This window comes from Pseudorca crassidens, chromosome 12, assembly GCF_039906515.1.
Source record: "Pseudorca crassidens isolate mPseCra1 chromosome 12, mPseCra1.hap1, whole genome shotgun sequence".
NCBI lineage: Eukaryota > Metazoa > Chordata > Mammalia > Artiodactyla > Delphinidae > Pseudorca > Pseudorca crassidens.
In genome coordinates, this window is record NC_090307.1 from 1014697 (window position 1) to 1041750 (window position 27054).

General features: G+C 58.9%; 2 protein-coding genes across 5 annotated transcripts in view; one reads left to right on the forward strand and one right to left on the reverse strand.

Annotated features, from left to right (window-relative positions):
• Positions 1-7384, forward strand: part of SLC66A2 (solute carrier family 66 member 2) — a 50569-nt gene extending 43185 nt beyond the window's left edge. For 2 of the 3 annotated variants that reach the window (XM_067698771.1, XM_067698772.1), the window contains one exon: positions 5654-7384. In XM_067698771.1, coding sequence (XP_067554872.1) covers positions 5654-5861 — 208 coding nt within the window. In that variant the 3' untranslated portion in view covers positions 5862-7384. The remainder of the gene's footprint in view (positions 1-5653) is intronic. The other variant, XM_067698773.1, reaches the window with a different exon arrangement.
• KCNG2 (potassium voltage-gated channel modifier subfamily G member 2) overlaps positions 3627-27054 on the reverse strand; it is a 79361-nt gene continuing 55933 nt past the window's right edge. For both annotated transcript variants that reach the window (XM_067698770.1, XM_067698769.1), the window contains one exon: positions 3627-11451. In XM_067698770.1, the coding sequence (XP_067554871.1) occupies positions 10651-11451 (801 nt within the window). In that variant the 3' untranslated portion in view covers positions 3627-10650. The remainder of the gene's footprint in view (positions 11452-27054) is intronic.

The window sequence follows — 27054 nt, forward strand, 5'->3', positions numbered from 1 at the left end:
ACACCCCTGCACATGTGCGCACACGCCACACCCAGGGTCCAGTCGATGGACGAGGAGGGCTGGAATTAGAATTCAGCAAAAGCCCTGGAACTTAAAAGAAAAAAAAACTTCCTTGAGATGTAACCTGTCACACCATCGCCATTTAAAGTACGCAATTCAGTGGAGTTTAGGACTTCCAAAGAGTTGTGCAGCCGTCACCACAATCTAATTTTAGGACATTCTCGTCACCCAGGAAGCAGCCTCACACCCATCAGTACTCCCCGTTTCCCCCACCCTCGCCGCCAGGCCTGGGCAACCACTGGTCTGCTTTCCGTCTCTGCGGCTCTGTGCTCGGGGCACGTCATGTAAATGGAATCAGACGATGCGAGGTCCTTCGCTGCGTTCACTCTGCATAATGTTCCCAAGGTCCGTCCACGTACGATCTGTCAGCGTCCATCTTTTCTAAGGTTGGATAATATTTCAGTGTGCGGACAGATCAGGTTTTGCTTATGTCTTCTTCAGCTGGTAGACATTTGGGTTTGACATCTTCTGTGAACATTTGTGTACCAGTTTCTGTGTGGATGTATGTTTTCCTTTGTCTTGGAATACACCTAGCAGTGGAATTGCTGAGTTGGTGGCTGCACCATCTTCTGTTCCCACCAGGGGTGTTCGGGGGTTCTGGCTTTTCCACACCCTCACCAACGCCTGTTACCCTCTGACCCCTTGATTGTAGCCATCCTCGTGGGTGTGAAGTGGGATCTCCTGTGGCTTTGATTTGCGTTTCTCTGGTGACTAATGACATCAAACACCTTTTCCTGTGATTATTGGCCATTTATGCGTTTTCTTTAGAGAAAGGTCTATCCAGATTCTTTGCCCATTTAAAAATTTGGTTAGCTGTCTTTCATTATTGAGTTGTAGAGATCTTTAACTGTTCTTACAGATACATGATTTGCAGATACCCTCTCCCGCTGTGTGCTGGCTTTTCACGCGGCAGCACAAGATTTGACTTTGATGGAGTCCAATGGATCTTTTTAAAAAACTGCTATGCTTTGGATGTCACACCCAAGAAACCATTGTTTCTTGTGACCCACGGTCACAAAGACCTACTCCTGTGGGATGTGTTCTGGGTAGGGTTTGAATTTCGGGGAGCTTTGGATAGGCGGACAGGAGGGTAGGTGTGGCCCGGGCCGGGAGGTGGGAATGAGGCGCGGCCGGGGAGGTGTGTGGGCTGCTGGCGGGGCCGGGGTAGGCGCGGGGTGAGGCTCTCACCTCGTGGGCACTGGCCGGGCGGAGGCTTTCTGGACGGCCGGATGGGGCGAGGATGAGGTGAGAGGTATTTTGGGAATAGTCACCTGCCTGCTCACTTGGGGAGGAAACATGCTGGAGCCAAGAATGAGGTACCGGGGGCCCGGATTAAAATAGCACGAGGGCGGGGAGGGCCAGGCATTTGAGGCAGCAGCTGGGGTGGGGCCCGGTGTGAGGGGGGCCTAGGAAACGGAATCCAGCTTCCCGGCGCCCCCTGAGCTGGAGGAATGCAGCCTGGGGACAGTCTCCCCTCCCACCCAGACCGGCTTCTGCAAGGTTCTCTGAGCCCGGCGCCCCCCGCATCACTGGAGCCCTGGGCCAGCTGAGCCCTCTGTCGAGGAGGGGTCTTCCTGGAGACCCAGCCGTGCGCAACAGGCGAGCTCCGGACGTGGTGTCCACGAGGACGTCCCTGGCCTGCTGGCCAGTGGTAGCCAAGCCTCGGGGCTCGCCCTGCCCGACAGCTGTTGAGGGTAAAGGATGACCTAACACCCGTGTGGGGAGAATGGGCCTGGGCTCGGCACACGTCCACAGGGCACCGCAGGGTCTGGGGTGACCAGAGGGTGCGAGGCACGAGCTTGTATGTCCAGAGCGCCCTGCACGAGGGCTCACGTCGCTCAGGCTGGCACTGGTCTGCTGCTTAGACGGGCCGGGAGCAGCCTGATTAATATTTGCCCCGAGCCCTCAACACGTGGGGCTGCTGGTGGGGCCTGTCGGATTCCTGCCCCCGGGGCGAGAGCTGACTGTGGGCCGGGCCCGGGGAGGCGCCTGGGCAGCTAAAAATGTTCGTGTGCGTCAGGCAGGGCCCAGCTCTCTGCAGTGACCTCACGTCTCCACTTGTGGGGTGAAGGTGCACCTGTGCCTCCAGGGCCCAGACGGACACCAGCCCGGGCCAGGCTCCAGCTGTGCCTTCTGCCGCCCCCTCCCCAGCCCTTCCCACAGGGTAAGGCACTCGCTGTGTGCCCTTGGGCAAGCCACCCGACTTCTCTATGCCTCAGCCTCTCCTCTGTGAAAGGGGCCGCACAGGCCACTCCGTGTTGTTTGTTTTTGGAGGGGGGGGTCTTTGAGTCTCCTATTAAGTTCGGGTACCTCTGGGGGAGACTGGGCCTCAGCTCTTAATTCTGTAAGATGGAACTAGACTCATTTATGACTCGTTGGTTCTCTTCCTGTCTTCATGGCCTTTTGCAGACATAGCGGTTGCTTGTGGGAGCTTCTCCTTGAAATGCTTGCTCTGTGGGTGTGGGTTTTCCTTTGAAATGGAGGTGCTCCGAGCTGTGGAAAGCTGGGAGCAGCCTCGCTGGCAGGCTGGGCATCTCTGTAGCTCAGATGGGTGGCTCCGGTCTGCCCAGGTGCCCGCAGCCTCCCGGTGCCACCCGGCCACACTGGTGCCCAGTCCCCCGGCGCACACCGCTCCCACCGCAGCTGTCACTCTGGTGCGTTTCTCCACCGTGTCATGTGCATCTCCCTCCCGCCCAGCCTCTGCAATCCCCCCGGGGTTCTACGTGTGCAGGTTGACCCGAGCCACTGCTGGGCAGCCCCTGTGCTCCCACCTGCTGCTCTTTCCAGATACCGCTGTGGGCGGCCCCTGTCCAGTCCCCTGTGTCCCCGGACCGTGATGCAGTCACCTACAGGCCATTTTTCACACCACTAGTTCACTCTAAAATTCCGAGTTGGTGCACCAGAGCAGGACAGAATTCAGACGGAGAGAGAGGCACAACTTTGCGGCGACAGATGCCCCGGAGAAGGGATGGCAGCAGTGAGGCATTCTCCCTGCTGCTCCTCAGCCATCGTCCGGGGTCTACTAGGTCAGGTGTCCACAGGGACCAGTCAGCGAAGGCCAGCAAAACGTGGGACGGGGCACAGGGTGGCCAGTGATGGAATGCTGCTAATCTCAGATCTTTTCCACGAAGGGCCCGTCTTTCCCCTCGGGTGCAGCTACAAATCCGGACGGGACGGATGGAGCAGCTCTGGGTGCTGGAGCAGACGGATTGACGTTTTGTTTTTTCACATCTGCCAGCCTGGACTCCGGCGCAGCCCCAAGTCCAGAATGGTGTGCTGGGTAGAGAGCTCCGAGAGAAGCCGCTCTGCCTGGTCTGAGGGGCAGGAAGGGCTCTCCTCCAGGACCTGCGGGGCACACCACCACCCAAGTCCCCGCCTGGCCACCAAGGGCTGCCCACACAGTGCAGATACGAATAGCGCCGCAGTGGTTTTGAAAACTGAGCAGAAATTGAGCCGTAGCCCCTGAAAACCACCCAGAACTTGCAGCTTGAACTCAACTCAACCGCGTCGCTTCCCTGGTAGAACATAAAACACGACGTTCTCCACAGGACTGAAGCAGGACAGTCTCCTTATGGAACGTTAAAAACGTCTAGGATATAAACCCAAGTTCCTCACCACGAAGAATAGGAAAATCTCAGCAACTCTCAAAAGACAATCAACAGACAACAAAGAATCGAGAAACAGTCAACTAAGGTGACAGATACTGGAATTATCAGATTTTCAAGGCACTGGTGTAACTGCTCTAAAGGGCAACGGCAGACGCTCTTTAAATCAATGCAAAGACGGACCATCTCAGGAGAGAAATAAAAGCTGTAAGAAAAGCCAGCCCGAAATTTTTAACTTGAAAATACAGTAGCTAAATAAAAACTACACTTCAGTAGTTCAGTAGCAGAATGGTGACGACACAGGACGGATTAATGAACCTGAAGATCAGTGAAAGTCTGAACAACAGAGAAAAAATCGGGGGAAAAAAGAGAACAGACTCAGGGACAGCACCATGAAATCGAACATTCGTGTCGCCTGAGCCCACAGGAGAGGGGAAGGACTGGTGCAGAAGAGAATGCCGGAGAAATAACGGCTGAAGACCTCCCAAACTTGATGCAAGAGCACCGTACAGCTTTAAGATGTTCAGCAAGTCCCAAACATGCATTACATCACAAACTGCTAAAAACCAAAGTCAAATAAATGTGGGAAGCCAGAGGAAAAGGACTGATGATATATAACAACCTGGAGTTTTAAATGCAGAGTTAGGTATCAGCTAATTAAAAACAAAAGTCTTCAAACGCCACGTGAGTCAACGCGACAAGCCAAGCGAGACGCGCTGGGCTGTTCAGATGGGTGGGCCGGCTGCAGGGTCGACGGGAGCCAACCTGCTGGGCCTCCCCGTGCCCTGAGTCATTCTCCTGATTAAGGATCACGGGAGCCTCCAGACGCTGTGGGTGCAGGTCAGGGGAGCTGTCCACTTCCTGTCCCGGTTCTGCACGGTCGGGCTGACACTCCTGTGGGCAGAGCAGGGGACATGGACATCCCTGCACTGGGCCACGGGCTCCTCGCCTGGTTTTACTGATAAGAGCTGACCTGGGGTCGGAGGTCGCCCAGCTCTGGGGTGAACCGGGGCCACCTCAGGGGCGCAAAGTGCCCGCCCTACCTGGGGCACAGACGGCTTCCAGCCTGGTGTCATCCTGTCCCTGAGGGTCCTCACCTCCTCCCTGTGACAGGCGGCCCCCCCTCAAGCCGTGGTCTGGTTTAGTGAGCCACGCAGTGTGTGCCTGCTGTGGGAGTGGGTCTGATTTAAACACTTTATGCAGGAAAACATGATGGTGCTCATGCCCGTTACCTGGCAACCAGGCGTTAGATGCCGTGTGTGGAGAGGTGTGTGCAGACGTGAGCGATAGATGACACGGGGCCGCTCTGTGCCACACGGACCGATCTCAGACTTTGGGAGTGGCACCGATGACCAGGAATGGAATCGCCCTCAGGCTGTCTTTTGAGTGAGGGGCCTGGCCTGGAGGGGATTCCCAGGAGAACCCCGCATCACCCTGCTTCGCCCGGCAGCCTCTGCTTTCCTGCTTAGCACCCCTGGGTGCAGGTGTGGGGGGCAGAGGGCCGCCCCTCCCAGGCCAGTTCTCGTGCTGCAGGGTCAGCCTGTGGGACGCGGCATGAGGAGGTGGTGGTCTTCCCTCTCCCGTCTGAGGCCACAGCGTGTCTCCCGAGGGACACACACCTGATGTGCCTGCAGCCAGGAAGGATGGGACGTTTGTGAGGCCGTGTGGGCTCGGCCCCTGTGCCAGCCCCTCCCCTGCTCTGGAGAGCTGAGGCTGCTCCTGCCGAAGGGCCTTCCTGTCCTTGCGGCCATGCACGCAGTGGCTTCATGGCCAGGACAGGAGGCCTGGCATGTCCCCTGGCCCCTGGATTATGACCCCTGACCACTGGGTTATGTCTCCTGACCCTGGGTTATGTCCCCTAAGCACTGGGTTATGTCCCCTGACCCCTAGATTTTGGCCCCTGACCCCTGGATTATGTCCCCCGACCCAGGGGTCGTGACCCCTGATCCATGGTCTGTGAGCCCTGACCACCGTTCATGTCTCCACAGCATCAAGATGGTCCTCATGTGGACGAGCGGCGACACCTTCAAGACGGCCTACTTCCTGCTGAACGGCGCGCCCCTGCAGTTCTCAGCGTGCGGGCTGCTGCAGGTGCTGGTGGACCTGGCCATCCTGGGGCAGGCCTACGTGTTCACCCGCCACCCCCTAAAGCCGGCCCCCCACGCAGCGCACCCCGCCAGCGCCAAGGCCCTCTGAGGCAGCTGGGAGGATGAGGATGCGGGACCACGGGCCGTGGGCTCCGGCCAGGCCACCTGTCCTCCCCGAGTGGGGCAGGTGGGTGCTGCGGCCCCGAGACAGGGTCCCAGCCATTGGGTCTTGCTCAGCTTCTGCGGCTCTCGGGGGGTGATGGGGCCTGGGTGCCGATGTTGTGCTCTGTTATCTGGGACTCGTGTGAGCAGGTTTTCCCCCAGGCTGGGCGCCTGCTGCTCTCAAGGTGACGGAAAAGCAGGTCTCCTCTCCCACTTTGGCTCAAAATACTGCTGGCTGGAGCCTGAGTCATGTTCACATACCAGGAGGAGGCCACCCTGGGCCCTGCAGGACCGAGGAGCTCAGGAAACCTCCACATCTCAGCCCCCGTGGCCTCGACGTGGCTGATGGGGCCGAGGGGGCCTGCAGCTGGGCTGGGGAGCCCCAAGATGGGAGAGATGGGGGGCAGGAGTGAGGAACGGCACCAGGAGAGCCCAGGTCCCAGCCCACGGAGCCCGCAGCCTCAGACTGGCTGGGGGTGACTCCCGGCAGGGTCGGGCCCGGGACACGTGGGGGTGAGGTACCAAAGCATCACAGGGCTCTGGGTGCGAAACCCTAGGTAGGTCCCTTTCCAGGGCCCCCAGTGGCCTCGCTGCTCTGCCGGCCCCTCCTGGGCAGGCTGCCGTGGACACACCGTCTCCAGCCGGGCTCTGGCCAGTGTGAGCCCCAGGGTGTTGGGAGCGGGGCCTGGGTTCTCTGCGGGTGCTGGGGCATGGCGGGTGCAGCAGCCCCCGGGGCTGCCTGGGAAGGCTGAGGGCCTGGGCCTGGGGCCGGGCAGACCCACTGGCCATCCCCACGGAGGGCTACTGCACAGGCATCCCTTTCCTCTGGGAACCGTGTGCTTGCAGATATGGCCTTAGGTATCTGTCTTCCAGGCCTGGAGATGCCTGCGGGTCAGGGCAGGGGACAGCGAGGCAGGTGTTCCCCCATGCTGTGCAGGGCGTCCCTGCCGCCACCCTCCTCCTGTGCAGCCCTCCGCATCCGCTGTGCCTGGTGGTGGTGGGGTGCTGGTCTGACACTGGTCCCCCTTCGGTTTACACGAGCATCTCAGCCGTGCCCAGCGGCCCTGCTCCAACTCCGGGCCCCACAGGGCAAGTGTTTAGATGCTTCCACACGGCTCCCGCAGGCGCTTTTCCTTCCCCCAGGCAGAGGGGTGGCTCTGTAGTGTCCACGGTCCTGGGGCTGGTGCCAAAGCTGCAGCGTCTGCCGTGGCCAGTGCACGGCGTGCGGAGCCGTTTCCTCCTCCTGAGTTTTCCTCAAAAACTCCTGAATGTTTGAGGATCCTGCTTAGTTCTCTGGCCTGCAAGATGCTTTGAAAACGTTTACTTTTTAAAAATGAAAGGAGATGTCTGTAGCAGTCATTGCCTCCAAATTAAAGCGTTACCAGTTGCAGGGGTGACCTACATGCCACGTGTGGGAGCACTGCTGATTCTGTCGGTGGCTTTAATTCAATAAACTGCTCATGGATCCAGCGTGGCCTTGTGAGTGGAGTCGGAGTGGGGGGTCCAGGGCAGAGTAAAGGGCCGGTCTCGTCCTCATTCACCTCAGGGGACCCCGGGGAAGGGCTGGGCCAGCGTCTCCTCCGTGGGGGACAGTTGTGGCCCCTGTGAGACCGGGGCTGCTCCCTCAGGCCCCCGGGGACAGTGACCGTCCTGTGCCAGCAGGGCCAGGCGGGGGGAGGTGGTGGCGCCCTGGTCTCCGCCAGTTCACACAGTTCCCTTAACAAGGGGGTGCCTCAAAAGGTAGGGGAGTGTCTCCTTTCAAGGCCAGAAGAAGTGTTTCGAGGAAAACCGGTAATTCCGTATAGGAAGTAGGGTTGGGTCCCTTTGTGCCGAGCAGTTCTTTTCTCGTGGAGAGTATTTCTGCTGAGGGCAAGACCAAAAAATCAACAGAGTCGAAATACATGGAAGTGATACATTTTACGTTTTTTCAGCGAGTCACCCCAGCCTGTGGCGCTGGCCTCGGAGAGTCTGAGGGAGCTGATCAAAGGTGGTGACTCCGATGCGGCCGCCCCAGGCAGCAGGGAGCCTCGGTGTGGACCCTGGAGCCCCTGTGCTGAGTCACGCAGGACAGGGGTCCTGCTCTGCGGGTAGATTTTGTTTTCCTTCTGATGATAATGTGTTAATTGAAAATAACTATTTTAATTAAAAAATGAATGCCGTAGAAGTTCAAATACTAAAAAAAACAAAAAACATGAAGGTACCTTTTGGGGACTTCACTGCTGAGCCGGGAAATGGCACCGAACAGGCTCCTGTGTTCCTCTGGGGAGCGAGCCCTGGAGCTGCCCTTCAGACACCGAAGAGAGAGCTGTTTCACAGGCCCAGCTGCTGCCCCGGCCAAGAGAGCGCTGACCCCGAGCTCTGGGCACAGCCATCCACCGGGGAAAGGGCAGACGTTTAATAGCCCCACGAGAAGCAGGGCTTCCAGTGAAAAAAATACATGAAGAAGGTCACTTTTTCCCCCAAACCCTAAATGTCCTGTTTATTTTTATAGCTCTTCCTCTCAACGAGGATAGCATTTTGGAAATGGGAACAAAATGGTGCTGTTGCCCCAGCTCCTGGGGTGCGTGAGAAAGTTCATCTCGTTCAGTTGAGCTTCTGAAAGCTCTGAGCAGATAAAGAGCTGCAAACGGTGCCGGCACCCTGCCCACAGCTCTCGAGCTGCCCTCACCACCCCAGCCCTGGTATCCAGCTGGCCAGGAAGAAACTGTGTGTGTGTGTGTGTGTGTGTGTGTGTGTGTGTCTGTGTGTGTGTCTGTGTGTGTGTGTGTGCGCGCGTGCACACAGAGGCGGGGGATGCATTTTCCCCAAAGATAAGGAGTACAGGAATTGGGGCTATTTTGGAAGCAAATATGGGGGTTTCCAACCCTCAACATTGACAGTGGAGCATGTTCAGCCCTGGAGCTGCCCTGTTCAGTCTGAGTGGCACACGCGGGTCAGCTGGGGGTGGGGGAGGGCCCGTTAGGGCCCAAGGGAGGATGCACAGCCTGTGCAGAAAGCAGCCCTGAGGGGAAGGGGAGCGCTGGCTGATTCCTGGGATGTCACAGACGCAAGTCACCCCCTAAACGCTTTGCAGACGTTTTGGGGTCAACCAGACAGCTCTGGCGGGGACCAGGATCCTGCATCTTGGGGCTGTGGAGCCAGAGGGCTCTTCTGGATCACTGTGGTTGTACCGATGGGGAAACTCAGGTGCAAAGGGGTGTGCCTGGCCCACTCAGCCTGCCCACTGGTTTGGTGGCCAGAGCAAACCCAGTGCCCCCGCGTGAGCGAGTCGTGAGTCGGCGGGAACTGACCTTTGCTCTCTGCACAGCACTTGGGGAGTTGAGACAGCTGCATTCGCAAACTCAGTCTCCTGTCCTCCCTCCTGCAGTGCTTTCGAGCGTTTTCAGCAGGTGGCCAAGGAGGCAGCGATGGCAACACCACGTCTTGCAGGAGACGCACAGAGCTGTCCCATAGGAGTGTCTCCAGGCTGGGTTTCCTTGGCGTGCATGAGGGAGCAGGCCGGCGGGGACCTGGCCAGTTCCCGGCCCCCAAGCCCGATGGGCAACCGAGGCCACAGCCAGCGGAGCCTTCCAGAGCGCAGCTGGAGGGACGGTGTTGGGGGGGGGGGTCGGGGTGGCGGTGGGGAGACGGAACAGACAAGCCAGCGGCTGGCGCTCCGCCCGCGTGGTGGGCAGTGGGTGTGCTCCGCCCCTCCCCACACACCCGCGGTTCCCAGCAGGATGGCCGACGGGCACCCCATCCCGTGACCCGAGGTGGCCTCTGGTCTTTCAGGGCGCCTGGGTGCCCTCAGAGCCACTGCAGCGGGGTGGGGGTGGGGGAGGACAGAGGACAGCTGCCTTGGGTTACTCCACCGCTGACCGAACCCTTGGAGGGAAAATCGGCGAGGCCTCCCCGCGCCGCAGGAGGAAGCAGTTCTTCCCGGACGACCAGCTGTGCTGGGTGACGAGCGATGTGAAGAGCACAGATTCCTCTGGCCTCCAGAGAAGCAGCTCAGTCACCCCGGGCGGGGCCGGGGCGCCCGAGGGGAGGGTGGGGCCGGCTGACGTGCAGGCCTCCAGCTTTGCCGGGCATTTTCAGGGGCGAACAGATGAGGAGGGATCCCGGAAGATCCCCACGGAGCTTGTGCCGGGGAAGGAAGGTCAGAGGTCAGGGCTGGGACCTCCCTCCCTCCCCCGAAGGAACTGGCGTGCTGTGAGCATCAGTGTCACACCTCTGTCCCTATCGCTCGGCAGCGATGTGGGCTTCTGCAGGCGTGATGAGGAGACCCCCTCTGATGGGCATGGCCCACTGTGGGTGACACGGCGGGCGCAGGAAGGGACTGTGCCCTCTCCCAGCCCCACTGCGCCCCACCCCCACCAGTGACGCGCAGGGGAAGGTCAAAGTGAGGCCTGGGGACGAGCTACAGGCTTGGAGCTTCTGGGATCGCTGAATTTACTTTTAGCTGGCCATCACGGAGTCAAAAGTCCAGAGGCAGAAGGAAAGCGGAGGACAGGCTGGTGACGCTCCTTGGAGTTCAACTCTTGCAAAGTACAGGATGGCTGTGACCCCCCGACTCAGGCCGGGGTCAGCCCCGGGCCAAGTTCTGGGCTGTGCGGAGCGAGCAACATGCACGGCAAAGGGAGCTGGGCCCCCAAAGTCGTCCCCGTCCCTCCGTGCGCAGCGGGAGGCGAGAATGCGGTTCTGGTCCTGGAGCTCCAGGGCAGCAGCCTCTTCGCCGGTGCCGCGTCCCCGCCGGGTCAGGGCGGCCCCGCGGATGCCCACAGCGCGGCCGCGGAGTCCCCGGTCGGGCCGGCACCGTCGGGGCCCTGCGAGCCGTCGTCCTCCGCGACGGAGGCGCAGGCAGAGGCGGAGTGCGTGCTGTCCTCGCGCAGGGCGGGCTCGGGGCTGGCGGCGCGCTGCTGCTGCTGCTTGAGCTCCGAGTAGGAGCGCGAGAAGGTGTGGAAGATGGAGGTGACCGGGAAGGCCATGAGCAGGATGCCGCTGAGGATGCTGCTGAGCGCCACCACCTGCCCGGGGAGGCTGCGCGGCACCATGTCGCCGTAGCCCACGGTGGTCATGGAGATGACGGCCCACCAGTAGCTGGCTGGCACGCTGGAGAAGTCGCGGCGCGCGCCCAGCTCGCGCTCGGCCAGGTGCACGAGTGGCGCAAAGAGGGCCATGGCCACGCAGAGGAAGAGCAGAAGCAGCCCGAACTCGCGTGCGCAGCGGCGCACGGTCAGGCCGAGCGAGCGCAGCCCCAGCGAGTGGCGCGCCAGGCGCATCACGTAGAGCACGCGCAGCGCGCGCAGCAGCCGCAGCACCAGCCCCGCGCGCTCCAGCAGCTTGTTGCCGCCTGCGCCCGGCCGCGCCGCCAGGCCCACGAGCAGCGACACGTAGAAGGGCAGGATGGCCAGGATGTCGATGATGTTGAGCGGTGTCCGCAGGAAGGCACACTTGCTCTCAGCCTGCAGCGAGCGCAGCAGGAACTCGAAGGAGAACCAGGCCACGCACACCGTCTCCAGCACAAATAGGTTGCGGCACTTGGGGGAGCACTCGCCCTGGGGGGGGAGAAGGGGACACGTGTTGGGGGCAGGGAGGCCTGTCCCTCCCGGGCTGCCCTTCCTCCTGACGCCCACCCGTGCACATGTGCCACTGTAAGGGCAAGGGTTGTAAACCAAAAAAGCCCAATTCCTGTAAAAAGAAAAACAACACAAAAATTTACTGGGAGGTTGGCTTCCCACAGGAGGGCAATCAGAGCTCAGCGGACCAGCTCCCCAGCAAAACCAGAGAAAATCGTTAAAAAACAACCACTTAAAGTCTCTGGAAACACTCCTAAGGACAACAGAAATTGAAAAATGTATTCAAGAAAATCAGTGGAAATTGGTTTAAAAAGGAGAGTCTTTGGTATTTGAACCGAGACTCCCCCAGCGTCCCAGCTCAGCGAGGAGGGGGCTCCAGTCCAGAGGCTGCAGCCACCAACGCGGGGCTCCCTGGTCCCGTGGGCTGAGTCCCCGGGGAGTGCGGCTGGGAAGAGGGACACCTGCTCCCACGCAGCCCCCACCCCTGCAGTGGAACGGAGGCTGTACCTTGAGAATGCCGGGAGCCCCAGAGCCCTCGCCCCGGCTTGTGAGGGTGGTTCCATGCCAGGAGAGACGACAGAGAGGACCTCAGCCCGCTGGCTCCCCGTCTCTCTGCAGAGCACTCAGCTCAGAGAACGGGGGTCACCAAGGAAGGAGCTTGCCACTGCCCCACCCCCAGGCCCAGAGCCCTGGCACAGAGATGCTGTGTAGCGGAGACGCAGACTGTGAGTGAGATGCCCCTGATCACTTCCCAGAGGAACCGACTTCATTTGCAACAGAAAGTGGTGAAGTTCAAACCCAAGGGTGCTCTCAAGAGTGGTAGAGGTTGCAGTGAAGGAAAACAAGAGGACGTTTGTGGACCTAATGAAGACACAGCCTAGGCTGTGGGGTGGCCAGTTTGCAGGAGAGAACTGGGGTGCAGAACTGGAGGAGCCCTCCTGGAGTCAGAACGAGTATCAGCTGACCTCAGAAACTGTTCCATCCTGAGAGCCGCGAAGCGGCTGGATTGGCTGCTAGAGGAATTTATGCCCAAGGGCAGCTGAAAACAATAGAGCAGTCAGCCAGCAATTAGAGGACTTTCAAAGTTCCGTCAGGGAAAGAGACCCAAGTGCTACCAAAAGCAGTGTCCTCCCAGGGTGACTGGGCCTCTTAGAGGAGCAGCGCCAAGGGCTGAACATGTGTGTGTGCGTGCGTGCGTGCGTGCGTGCGTGTGTGTGTGTGTGTGGCAGGGGGCAGGGCAGGAATGGACTTCACTAAAATAATCCAACCAATCACTAAACAAGCAAATGACAGTAATGTGCCCTGAACTGGGGAACAGGGGAAGGCAATATCCAGTGTTCCTAAATTGTATTGTCTAAAATGTCTAGTTTTCAATAAAAAATCATAGTGCAGGCAAGGAAACAGTGAAGTATGACCCACACATCAGAAATCAGGCAACAAAAACTGCCAACGAGAGTGACCAAACGTCAGATTTAACAAAAAGCTTCAAAACTGCCATTATAAATACATTCACAGAACTAAGGAGAACTTGATTAAAGAAGTAGTGGAGGGGGCTTCTCTGGTGGCGCAGTGGTTGAGAGTCCACCTGCCGATGCAGGGGACTCGGGTTCGTGCCCCGGTCCGGGAAGATCCCACATGCCGCGGAGCAGCTGGGCCCGTGAGCCATGGCTACTGAGCCTGTGCGTCCGGAGCCTGTGCTCTGCAACGAGAGAGGCCACAGCAGTGAGAGGCCCGCGTACCGCAAAAAAAAAAAAAAAAGAAGAAGAAGAAGAAGTAGTGGAAGGTATGATGACAATCCGTTCCATCAGATGGAGAAGATCAATAAAGAAAACTTTAAAAAGAACCAAGTGTAAATTTTGAAGTTGAAAAGTACAATCACAAAAAATTCACTATAGGAGCTCAGCAGTGGATGTAAACTGTCAGAGAAAAGGTTTGGTGAACTTGAAGATCGATTGGTGACGATTACGCAGGCTGAGAACAGAGAGACGCAAGGATCGTGCTGGAACCAGGGAATCCAGGTACCAGCAGGAAGGGGAGAGGAGAGGAGGAGAAGAGTGTTCGAGAAACCGTGGCTGAAAACTTCCAAATCGATTGAAAAACAAGGACCTACACACCCAGGAAGCTCACTGAGCTCCAGCAGGGAAAAGACATCACAGGAAAAATGCTGACCGCCAAAGACAAGGAGGAAACCTTGGAAGCAGCAGAGACAGCGACAGGTCACCTGAGAGCTCACTCTGGTGAGATTACGCCTACATCTCAGCAGAAAGCAGTGGGCAGTGTGTTCAAAGTGCGCAGAAGACACCCGAGAATCCTACATCCAGCAACGCTGTCATTAAAAAATGAGGGTGACATAAAGACTTGCCCAGATAAACAAGACTGAGAGCTGCCTTACAAGAACTCGAAAGGAAGGTCTTCAGGCTGAAAACCAGTGATCCCAGAGTCTTCTTAGATGTGATACCAAAAGCAGGAGCAAACAAGATAAAATAGGTGAATTAAACTTAATCAAATTTAAAACGTAATCGCTTCAAAGGCCTGAAATGCTCCTCTTCAAAACCCTTCTGTTCAAGCCCTGACTGTTAGTACCTCAGAAGGTGACTTTTTGGAGATGAGGTCTTTAAAGACAGTCCGCAGAATGGGAGAATATATTTACAAATCATGTACGATAGGGACATGTATCTAGAATACAGGAAGAATTCCTACGACTCAACCATCAAAAAGACAAACAACCCAATTTAAAAAATGGGCAAGGGATCTGAATAGACCTCTCTCTGAAGAAGATACACAAGTGGCCAAGAAGCACATGAAATGGGGCTCAACACCGTTAATCATCAGGGAAGTGCAGATCAAACCCACTCGAAGGTCCCACTTCACACCCACCAGCACGGCCAGAATGAAAGAGCAGACGACAAGTGCTGGAGAAATCAGGGCCTCGTGCACTGCTGACGGGAACATGCAACCGTCCAGTCACTTTGGACAAGAGCCTGGCTGTTCCTCATACAGTTCCTCACATGACCCTGCAATTCCATCCTAGGTGTGAGCCCAGAGAAGTCAACATGCACGTGCACAAAGAAGCTGCACACGGATGTTCGTGGCCGCACGACTCACAACAACTGGAAACAACCCAAATGTCCATCCGATGATTAATGGATCAGCAAAACTTGGTAGCGCCGTACAAGGGGACATTATTGGGCCACGGAAAGGAATGAAGTGCTCGTTCCTGTTACAACACAGACGAGCCCTGAAGATAGTTCAGAGTGAAAGGATCCAGTGACACAAGACACGTGCTGGGTGGTTCTGTTCTCACGGATCCAGAACAAGGAAATCTATAAAGACGAAGTTGATCCGTGGTTGCTTGGGGCTGGTGGGGGGAGAGATGGGGCCGGGCAGTGAGTACTGAAGGCAATGGGTCTCTTTTGCGAGGTGGAAATGCTCTAAAATCAGACGGTGGTGATGGCAGCACAACCTGCGAACATATGAAAACCCGCTGAATCGTACACTCAAACTGGGCAAATTGTACAGTGTGTGGATTATATATCAGCAAAGCTGTTTTTTGTTTTGTTTTTGCAGTACACGGGCCTCCCACTGCTGCGGCCTCTCCCGTTGCGGAGCACAGGCTCCGGACGCACAGGCTCAGTGGCCATGGCTCACGGGCCCAGCTGCTCCGCGGCATGTGGGATCCTCCCGGACTGGGGCACGAACCCGTGTCCCCTGCATTGGCAGGTGGACTCTCAACCACTGCGCCACCGGGGAAGCCCAGCAAAGCTAATTTTTAAAAAAGACATTAATTAATCTCACAGAGTGTGGCTGGCTGGGTGTGGACAGTGAGTGAGGACCCCGGTGTCGGGGCTCCGTGTGCAGGGGCGTCCAGAGCGGAAGCCAGAGAGTGTGCAGACCTCCCCAGCTGCCCCCGTCTGGCCACGTCTCACCTTTGACCCCGAGCCCCCAGCCAGCCCAAGTCCCCTCCCCAGGTTACCTCTGTCACTGCTGAGGAACAGAAGGAAAGGTCAGGAGAACACACCAGACTCAGTGGACGCCCCTGATGCTCTCTGCTGTCAGTCTCGGCGCGGCTCACACCGGGCGTGAGGGGACCCGGGGCCTTGCACCGCCCCCACCTGGCTCACGTCCCTCTGAGTCCCCGCCCAGCAAGAAGTGGTGAGCTTCCGTCGCCAAGCGGACCGGAAGTGAGGACCCGCCTGGTGCTCCCAACGGGGAGCAGGTCGTGGTTCAGAAGACGTTTGCAGCGCTGGCCTCGGTGCCCTGAGGGCGCAGAGGTGGGCAGGACCCCGCAGGGCTGCTCCCCAAGCCATACACCAACGTGTCAATGGGGAACCTGGGGCACCCCGACTCCCGCTAACCTCTTCGATTTGCACTTTCTGAGCCAGCCGCCCAGTGCCCAGGGCGCTTTGTGTGTATCGAGCGGAGCCTGGCGTTCTCACTAATGAGCTGTCTGAGCCCAGCGCCTCGGCCTCTACATCAGTCACCCTCCCGGCCGTGTGCTTACTTCCCCGCGTGGCCCTGGAAGGTCACCGCTTTAGCATAAAGCCCTGAATGTCACTGGGCAGGTCCATCCTCAGACAGAGGTGCTGGCGGCTCCAGCTGGATGAAGGGCTCCCACCCCACCTCGGTCTCGGACCTGCTCGTGGGGCACACGGGTGGAAAAGCCGAGTCCACTCCCGAGCAGCGAGGGTGGGGGTGGGCGCTCCAAGCCCTGAGGGCGAGCCTGGGGCACACCCTTGTCAGGCTCTGAGAGGTTACAGCGCCTCCCCGGCGGCGCTGATGCCCCGGGCCTCTGACCACCTGGCACGGGGCGTCCCGCTGGGCCTGGGGCCTTAGGACACAGCAGCTCCAGGATTTAGGCAGGAAGGCGCAGCTGGGGCCGTGGGGACTGACAGGGCTGGAAACCTGGGCGGGGGAAGGGGACCCGCTGGTAGGTGAGCGGGAGGGGAAGGTGGAGCCCCAGGTCGTACCTGCCTCACCTGCTCGGGACTCTGATGACCTCAGCCCAAGGGGTGCTTGGGGGTCCCGTGACCCACCGCCCCAGAAGCACCCCCGACGACGCCCCCTCGTCCAGGCCGACCTGGGGCTCTGGGTCCCCCGTCATCCCTGGGCCAAGTGCAGCCGCTGGCCCCCCTTCAGGTGGGCTGCGGCCACGTGTGCTGGTGGGGGAGGGACAAAGGCCCCCCGGCCCGCCCGCCCCGTGCTGGAGAAGCGACCCCAGCGCTCCGGCCTGGGGCCAGACCCATCCGGTGGGTCCGGGAAGAGGCGCGTACTGTGAGCGCCTCCCCTCACCCCCTCAAGGACCAGCCAGGAGGTTCACTGGAGGCAGCTATGTCTGGAACTTTGAGTCCAGAAAATGACGCTGATTTATCATAATTTGACACATCTGGCCTGTCTGGCCAAAACTGGGTCAGCGGTAAATCTATGTTCCGCTGGTTCACCCACTTCTGAAGGCCCCGCTGCCTGCACTTTCACTGACGCCGGTAATTAGGCCATAGCTGCCCCGCACGGGCTGCTGTGCGCCGGCCGCGGGGTGATGCCGCCCCTGCCCAAGCCGAGAGGACCTTTCACACCCCACCTGCCCGGCTCGAGGCTGGGGGCCCCAGTCGTCCGCTCTTCGTGCCCTCCGCTCCCCCCGGGGGCTGACCATCAGGGCCGGACGGGGCGTCTGCTAACGGCTGCCGCCCCCCAGCTGTCGGGGTGGGAAGGGAGGGCTCGGGTCTCGGGGGCTTGTGGGGGACACAGAGACTCCGGATCGGTCGTTTCTGGAGGGAGAGAAGGTGGACCCTACACCCTGGGACGGTCGCAGGCAGTGGGGGACCTCCGTGTCTGGTCTCGGTGGGTGGGACCGTCTCACCTCCACACCACCCTTCGCGTCCCCCGGGGGTGTTCCCATGAGAACCGCAGGGCCACCTCTGACCCCAGGAAGAGGGCCTGGAACGTGCCAGAGCCACTCAAATGGACCAGCGACCCCCAGAGCCCAGGGAAAGTGCTCCTCCTTCAGAATCACAAGCACCTTTCGGCTCCACAGAGGAAACAGGAGCAGCAAAGGGAATCCCAGGACCCAGAGCCCCTTTCTCTGGCTGGGCCGCTACCACACTGGAGCCCTGACCCCCTCTCGGCCCCTCCGCCTCCGGCCACCCGTGGGTGCGGGGAGCTGAGGGCGCAGCATCTGCTGTAAGGAACCCCTGGGCTCCGCAGGCTGGACCACGCGCGACCATCACAGGCCCGCCACTCACCGGGACCAGGTGCAGGGGGTTCTCACTGGGGGTGCAAGAGCCGGGCTGGGGGTGGGAGGGAGGATCCCACACAGGCAAGGGGGCTCCTGAGGAGGGGGGAGAAGGGACAGGGAGGTGCGGGTGGCCCAGAACTGGCCTCGGCGGCTGCGGGGCCCTGGGGTGGCCTGGTCGTCCTCTAGGGCAGGAGGCCAGAAGCATGGCTGTGGGGCTGAGGTGGGAGCTGGATGGGGGTGGGCAGGGCCCCCAGCACTGGAGGCAGGGCCTTCTCCCCAGGCTGCAGCTCCCCCCGCACAGCCTGCGCTGGTGCCACTCACGGGCTCCGCCAGGGCTCCCGTGAGGCACCGCCACCTCCCCCAGAGCCCTGGGTCCTGCCTGGTCCCACGGGAGACTTCCTTTCCCAGGGAAAGGCCGCAGGACGCCGCCCCCTCCCCCGGACGGGATCTCGGCACCAGCCTGCGAGTCTCTGCGTGATGCTCCAGCCGGCGTTGCCCTGGGCGCTGGGTCCCTCCCCTCTCCTTCCGGAAGGGTCACTGGGCGTCCTTCAATTACCTGCGGCTCAAGAACCAGAGGCCGCTGCCCCCAAGGAAGCGGCTCCGTCACCGCGGCGTCGACCTGCGCTGACCGCGACGTGGACGCAGGGCAGTGGGCTGTGTGGCCACACCGTCCATGTCCCCGCACATCCAGAAATGTCGAGGCCGCACATCAGATTCCGTGCCGGACTGCAAACCTTACGTGAACGCTACTAGCCACCGTCACCGAAAAAAAACCAAACGGAACCGCTAGCGTTCCTCCAGGGCTGTGGCAGCCTCGGGCTGGCAGACAAGAACGTTTTCACGTTTATCAGAAATTGCTGAGCTGTTCCCCTCAGGAGCTCCATAATTCACCCGCTTCCCCACCAGGCCAGGGTCACGGGGGCCCCTGCCCCAGGCCAAGGATCAAGGGGGGCCCAGAACACTGGGCAGAGTATATATCGGCACGAACGTCTCACAGATACATCTGAAAAGCCTTCAAGGTTGCGCACCCTTCGGCCTGGAAAGCCCGTTTGGGGAGTGGGTTCTCAGGGACTGTCAGACACGAGCCCACAGGCTGACGTGGAAGGATACGCGCTCCGGTGAGGCCGGGGGTGGAGCCGCGGAGCCACCGCTACCAACCCCGAGGCCCCCGCGCCGCCTCTTTACAGCCAGGCCGTCCCCACCCCAACCTGGCAACCCTGGATCCCTGCCTTTTCCAGACGCCTCATAAGCGGACTCACGCCGCGTGTGGACTTTCGAGTCTGCTTTTCCCACGTCGTATCCTGAGACTCGCGCTGCTTTGCTCTCTTGCTGACGGCTTGTTGCATGGACGCGCCAGTTACCCCTGCATCCGTGGGTGTGCGTGGCGGTGCTTTCCAGTCTGGGGCTGATGCAAAGCGGCTGCGGGGCTTCATTTCTCTTGGATAAATACACCTGGGGGTGCTGACCCCATGTAACTGACTCATTCATTCCACAAGCTTTTCGGTGGATTTCCTGGGATGTTTTGTGTGTTCATAGTTTTGCTGCTTCCTTTCCCATCATATACTTGTCTTTCTTTTTCTTGCTTCATTGCACAGGGGAGGACTTACAGAACGATGCTGAATTAATAGGCTTTATTCCCCATGGCAGGGAGAAAGCATCGTCATTTATCTTTCTCATTCCGTATGTCATCAGCTGTAGGTTTTTTTAAATAGGTGTTCTCCACCAGGTTAAAGAAATTCCCGCTATTTCTAGAATTGAACGCTTTTGTTTTAATCGTGAATGGGTGTTGACTTTTGTCAAACACTTTCTCCACATCTATTGAGATAACCAGATGGCTCTGCTTATTTATTTATTTATTTATTTTGCAGTACGCGGGCCTCTCACTGCTGTGGCCTCTCCCGTTGCAGAGCACAGGCTCCGGACACGCAGGCTCAGCGGCCATGGCTCACGGGCCCAGCCGCTCCGCGGCATGTGGGATCTTCCCGGACCGGGGCACGAACCCGTGTCCCCTGCATCGGCAGGCGGACTCCCAACCGCTGCGCCACCAGGGAAGCCCCAGATGGTTCTTCTTCTTTGCTGTGTTAATACTGTGAATTACATTGATTGATTTTCAAAAGTTGAACCAGGCTTGCTTTCCTGAAAAGTTCCACTTAGTCACGATGTGTTCCCCTTTTATACATTGCCGTACTTGATTTATTACCATTTCGTTGGAGTTTTGCATCTATGTTCATGTGAGACACTGGTCTGTGGTTTTTTCCTTCCTTAGTGTCTTTGTCTGGTTTGGTGCCAGGATAACACTGGAAGTGTTCTACTTTCTGCAAGAGATTGTGCAGAACTGGCATCATTTCTTCCTTAAACTTTTGGTAGAATTCACCAGTGAAACCATCTGGGACTGGAGTTTTCTTTTTGGAAGGTTTTAAACTATGAATTGCACTTCTGTAATCAGCATAAGGTTATCTACTCCTTCTTGAATGAGTTTTGGTGACTGAACATGTTTTTAATTATTTTTGTTTTACGAAACAAAAAAGATAGACTTATAAAGGAAGAAACAGTATTCCTACCGCGACCCATCTCCCAGGGGCAGGAGCTCTCAACTGTTCCTTCTGCTACAGTTACTTCCATACTTTTAGGCAACGTGCTTAGCTGGCTTACTGATGTAGTAACTGTACACAGTTCTATGACTCTGTGCAGCTGAGGATTCGGTTCTCTGACACCATCCCCACCACACCCATGATCCCTTTCCTCTAGAAACAGGGCTGTCACGCTTTGAGGTGAAACCTGGAGCTACTACGATAAGGTGGGGATTCTTCACTGCCGAGCCAGGCTGTGGGCTGCGCTGCGTTACTTCTTTTTCCCTCATAAAATGTTTTCTTTTTTCCTTCAAGTTTTATGGCCCCGTTCTAAAGTTGCTTAGCTTGCTGTAAATCATGGTGTATTTTCTCCAGATTGAAAACACACCGGACGGTCCTGTTTCCTTTCCAAGGCCTGCCTCCCCTTGCAGGGGCCTCTGCCCTCCTGCTGTGCCCTGTGGTCCGCAGCGGTTCTCAGCTCCTCTCTGTTTGGGGCTCTCCGTCCACCTTGATACGCGGTGTCTCCTCCTCAGTTTACTCCATTTTTCTGCCGAAGCGCATCCTCTGGTACCCCCCTGAGAGGAGGTACGCGGCAGGTACGTCTTTGAGCCTCTGCATGTCTGGAGAGTCCTGACTCTACCTCCATGCTCTGGCCTGATGTAGGCGATGGGCAGAAAGTCCATTTCCACTCGGAAGTTTGACGGGGCTGCCCCATCACGTCCAAGCTTTCAGTGCTGCTGGTGAAGCTTAGCACTGACAGGGAGAAGCGCTTAAACCTCAGTCAATGCGTTTCCAACCGAAGGGACCGTGTAGCTGGCAGAGGTCGGAACCCGAACATGGCCAGCTGGGCCTCCCGAGCATGCCACCCCGAGGCCACCCAGAGTTCCTCCTCGAGGTCCATCTGAGGGCCACCCCCAGGCCCACTCCACCCCGAGGTCTGCCCCAAGCTCCCTCCCCTGAGGTCCGGCGCCGTGGGGACTGTTCACCCGTCACGATTCCCTGTCTCGCGGAAGTTCTCGGCTGTCTTCTCGGGGCTGGTCAACCTAGGACCCGGGCCCTCGCGTCCCAGAGACTCGGGGTCCCCGTGTCCTCCTCTCTGTCTGCTCATCATGATCTCCTCCCAGTGACAGCTGCCCTCCTGGCTTGACCCCTGACTCCTTCCCTCCCCCGACCTCTCCACGTCGTCTCTCAGCGCCCCCTAGACGAGCGCCAACCCTTCCAACCAGGCGCTGCGATTACATCTCAGGGCCGCTCTCACCCCTGTTGGCTCTGTGGACGTGGCCCTTCCCCTCGGGCCTCCACAGGGACCAGTGAGGCCCCTTGGGGTCTCCTGTTTCCTTCAAGCTCCACCTTTGCCCGTCTTTGCCGTGGGCTTCCTTTCCCAACAGGCCTCTCCTCCTCCGAAGGCCGAGGCACCATGTGGAAGCTGCCCGCACCATGGGCCCGTCGGCCGCCAGGCTTCGCAGGTGAAAAGCTGGGGCGGCGGCTGCGTCGGGGTCCCGATGCCGGCCGGTGGGACTCCACCCCGTCGAGAGAAAGCGCCTCCAGAGGAGGGTCGTCCAGGTGCCCGCGGCGGGTGCGGGGTGGCTGAGGTCGGCCATGGCAGGCTCTGCCCCACCCTACGCGGCTGCACCCCAAGCCCGCTCCCGGGCTCAGGGCTCCTGGGGGCAGGCGGCCGGAAGCAGCCCCGTCGGGACAGTGGGAGCACAGGGGACAGGCCAGGCGGGCTCCACACCAGGGCCTTCTGGACACCAAGTGGTTTTGGAACTGTTCTCGGAAGGTGCAGCCTCCACAGCCCGGCCCTCCCTCAACACCGACCCTGCTTTGATTTCCTAGTGAAAATAAACAGCCGGCCGGGTTTCCTCAGTAACAGAGGCTGAGGGGTGGCCAGTGGCTCGGTGGGCCGGCGGGGGGGCAGCAGAGGCCTGGTCTGGCTGCACCTCCAGCCCCTGCTTCATTCTCATTTCAGAGCATCAAAGATTCAGCGGCATTCGTCCTGCTGAGGCGCCTGCTGCCCCTATTAGACTGTGTGCAACCACTCCTCGTAGATAAACCCAGGTGTGAGGGCGAGGAGAGGAACAGGGGCCGGGCCGCGGGGGGCGGGACTCGTAACTGCGAGGGCAGCGCTGAGCTCAGCCCGGACGGCTGTCGCAGGCCTGAGGGATCCGACCCCAGGGAGCGTCCCACCGAAGACCCCGAGGCTTGCGGGCTCTCCCTGTGTTTATCTAGGGTGTGATTAGACCCTTAAAATGCTCACGTCCCTTCGCTGCCTGTGTGCGCTCTGGACAGATTCTCGTCCCTCCATCCATCCACCGCGGACCTTGTGTCTGGCAAAACAGCGAAGCCAAGCTGTGGCCTGCAGCTGGGGCACCAGCAGGGTCACGAAGCCACCCCGTCACAGACGGGGCACTTGGAAGAGTAAAGGGCTCGTCCTTACTCACTGAGCTGGTCGCTCGTTAACAGCTTCGCGTGCGGGTCTCCTTTGTGCCGCCCGTGAGTACCTTAAGGAAAATACTTATGAACTCATTTCACCAATTCCAAATTTGTAATAGTTTGAGCTGAACTGAGGTTTATTTTTTCCGGTTACCTATGGTAACAGGCTCTTGTAGTACAAATGGATAATTAGGGGAAGGAATATTAAATCCACTTAAGAGAACAAATGGTTAAAAAGATCAAACAGTCATTTACACAGAAATAATGAATGTACTCATTTCGAACTGTCTGCACTGAAGCAGCGCTGTCAGTTCACTTTCCTGGCAACAGCCCACGAACCAGTTTTGTGGGGTCACACGGAAAGAAATGAAGACACCTTGGTTACGAAGTACTCTACCCTCTGCCTGGCTGGAATGAGACTGTCTTCCCGTTGGACCCACCCGCATCTTCTGGTCCCTCCCGGGAACGATGTGCCGGCCCAAATGCTGGAGGGGTTCAAGAACCAGACAGAACCGCAGCCACCAGCATCTTCACGCTCGGTGCCCTGAGGAGTGAGGTCGCTCAGTGCTCACAGCTGCGAGCATGTCTGAGCTACAGGGTGTTCACTCATCCTTTCCACCAGCTCGCTGAGTGTGAGCGCTGGGCACCCTGCTCCCAGGGCCCCGCCATCCTCGCGGGAGCGACCCACGTGAGCCGCAGACACAGACGAACGACATGATCACAGACAGCGCCGCCGCCCATGAATTAGTGAAGAGGGCGTCCGTCTCAGGGGAGAACAGTTCCCAGCCAGGAACCTGAAGTCCGTCCGAGTCACAGGCAACGGCACGAAGTGGGCAGGCGCTGCTCTTCGTTTGCTCGCCAAGCTTAGTCCTTGTTCCTAGGGAAGCCCTCCCGCAGGGGTGGGCGTGCTCTTTCCAGGGAAACAGGCGTGCTTCCTCCTCTCTGTCCTGTGCCGGGCTTGGTCCCACCCGTCCGTGCGGCGCCCCTGACGCACAGTTGTGCGAATCCCCCTTAGAGTCCTTGGCGGCAGCGACTTGATCGCACCCTCCCGGCTGCTGGGTTCAGTCGCGGCCCCTCCGAGATGCTACGCACAGGGCGCTCGCCCCGCGACGCTTTCCGGCTCCTGTGACCCGGGCAGGAGGCGGCTCCTGGTGCCGACCAGAAGGGCCCTCGTGCCCTGGCTTCCGTGCGCTTTCTGACTGGCTTCAGCAGGAGGTGATTTTTCCTGGGAAAGCAGCCCCTCCCTGCCGACCTCAGCAAGTCCATCTGGCAGCTGAAGGCACAAATGCACAGGGCCAGGGGCAGGGGCCCTGCCCATCACGGCCACCGCAGTAGCGGCAGCGCTGTGGACCCGCAGGACCAGCCAAGGTTTTCTGCAGGACCCAGGGCCGTGCCAACACTGCACGGACATCCTTGGGGCAGAGGACGGAGGGTCAGGCGGGCAGCGAAGACTGAGCGGGGGCGTGCGTGGCGGGGGACCCCGGCCGGAGGCTGGCAGCCCCTCTCGGTCAGGAGGGGCGCAGTAGACGTGTGTCATCACACTGGGGGAACGTCCGCAATGCACACACCGAATCAAGAACAAACAACCCAAGGCAGGTGGATGAAGAAGGAAATCGTCGGAAGTGCAAATGCAGGTGGAGATGGGAAAAGAGGACAGCCTGTAGTGAGCGAATGCACACGTAAAAAGCCAGGCAAACTGTTATCAGGTCGCCCAGCACTGGCCGGGCCCAGGGTCCAGGGGCTGGAGCCCACGAAGGCATCGCAAGGGCCCCTTGGGGCAGCGTTCGGGGCGTGGGCTCACAGCCCCGCCCCCGACAGGTACAGCTGAGGACCTAATGAGCAGAGTGGTCGAGCGGTGGAAGATCCATTAGCAGATGTGATAGGAAGGGCTGGAAACGAGAGCTGCAGGGAGGGAGCGCTTAAAATTACCCAATAACAGGACCGCTTTGACGTTACTGTTACGGGAGCCAAGTGGCCACAATGCACCACTGCACCACTTTTACAGTTTCATGAAGAGGCCTCGGGAACAGAGGCAGTGAAATGCACTCAGGCTGCAGCAACCGCCTCTCGTGTGATTTTCACTTTGTTCTGTCCACGGCTCTGTACCTGCCACGCTTCCGCAAACAAGGAGCGTCACGTTTACAACCAGGAAAACACTCTGAAGCGTGCGTACGCGTCAGGCTGGCGGCAGCAGAGGGACGGGCCGTCTGGGCAGGCGCGCTGGGCGGGCGAGGGGCCTGGCTGACCGCGTCCAGGACGGGATCTGTGGTGTGGTGGCTGTTTTCTCCCAGCTCTGCACCCAGCTGAGCCCACGTGGCCGTTCTCACAGGAGCGCAGGGTTTATTTCTCAGGATGCTCACTGCCAGGTCACATCAGAAAACAGCAGCTCTCCCAATCCCCCAGTCTCCGCTGAGACCTTGCTCCCTGGGGCACAGCCCGCTTCCCTAGGAGCTGCCATGTGGGAATTTCACAAACAAAGCTGACCCGCTGGAGCAACCCTGACCCTCACTCACCAAAGAGCTTATGGGCGTTGATAAGTTAGAAGTTGGGGTTCTGGGAACAGCCAGTTTGCTGAATTACAACAGTTAACGTCTTCTCGTTAAAAAATTCCTTCATGTTATGTGCTCAGGTCTGTTCCCGCTAACTGGCTGGTGCTGGATGAATTTTGCTGCCTTCAACGTGCAGCTTTTAAAAAGCAAAATACCTCAAGCCCGTGAGGGAAGTGCTGAGGCCGTGGCCTCGCGTACGCTGGGAGACACCCTTGATCGCCACTCATTTCCAGGCACGTTCAATGTTCTCACAGCTGCCCCGACACCGGCTGCCGTGGAGGAGCGGGGCACGGGGTCCCCTGGCACTGACTGCAACACAAGGTGACGCCCGTCCTCCCCGCCTGGGGCCCAGGAGGGGCCTCAGTGGGGATGGGCTGGGTGGGGACGGGCTCAGGGAGGCCCGCTGGGCTCCACCGCTTTCTCCTCTGTCCGCTTCTCTCCCCGCTCTGTCCTGGAGCGAGAGACTGTCCGAGAGCCCGATCGAGGTGGCTGTGTCGGGAGACCAGGACTCAGCCCTCCTCACTTGAAGCCGAGGGCAGTGGCCAGTCTCGCCCCTGGAGGCCGGAGGGGGTCAGTGCAGACTTGGGGTGCGGGGATGGCATGGGGACCCCCGGTGGCACCAGGAGGGAGGGTGGGGAAGCGACCAGAGGGCTGTTTCCTGGCACAGCGGCTTCCCAGTCGCCCTGCCCCATGGTCTCCACACCAGCTGGGGAGACGGAGGCCCCCACCCTGGGCCCGGGTCACATCCTGAGTGCGATGAGGCACCTGCTGACAGCCATGCAGGGGCCGGTCGTCTGATTCCCCAGCTGCCCCTTCGGCCTGGCTTCCCCTCTGCTCCCACTGCGGACCGACAACTCCCGCTGTGTCGTTTACAGAAACCAGCGTCTGGAGAAGGAGAGTCAGTGCCTGGACGCGGCCTCGTCGCCGCCGCCCACCCCACATCCCGCACGTGCTTTAGCATCTCGTTTGCAAAAGGGTAAAAAGCTGTCACTGGACTCTGTGTGCAAAGCGCCGTCCACAGCAGTTTCCAAGCATTATTCAATTTAACCTCAGCAGCTCTGAAGTATTTGCATTTCACAGACGAGGAAACTTTGGCTCTGAAAGGACGTGGAAGTGTTGTCAGGTCTTCAGCAGTGGGTCACAAGAGCTGGGGCGGGAGCCCTGGTCTGCTTTTAAGTCTGAGAACTTAACCAACACTCAGTTTTGCCTCTTCCGGTGACAGAGAAGGTGAACCAAAGGCCTTGGCTAGATTGTGACACAGAGAACCTTGGGACCGGCTTCCAGTTCTGCACGTCAAGAGCTTGGCAGTCGCCGCTCCCTCCAAACAACAGCTGAAAATCTGAACAGACTGAAGAGTCAACACCTCTTCTTGGGCCGTGAGAGAGGTGAGGTCACAGGGCAAATCACTGCCCCCCGAGGGCTGGAGAGACAGACGGGTGAACGCAGGGAGTCCCGCGTCCTGGGGCAGAGACTCGAAGCTGCCGTGGGAACAGTGCCAGGCAGGAAAACACGACTATGATTTTCCAATTTCTGGAGGCTCAGGGTGAACAAGTCTGAGAGTTAGAAGCTCCAGGGGACCCTGTCAGGGGAGGCCCTCAATACTGTGAGATTAACCACCAGGAGCTCGATGAGGTTCTCACAGTAAATACGGGAGAAGAGAAAACATACAGGGCATTGGTTCAAGATGGCGGAGTAGAAGGACGTGTGCTCAGTCCCTCTTGCGACAGCACCGGAATCTCAACTACCTGCTGAACAGTGATCGACAGGAAGACACTGGAACTCACCAAAAAAGATACCCCAC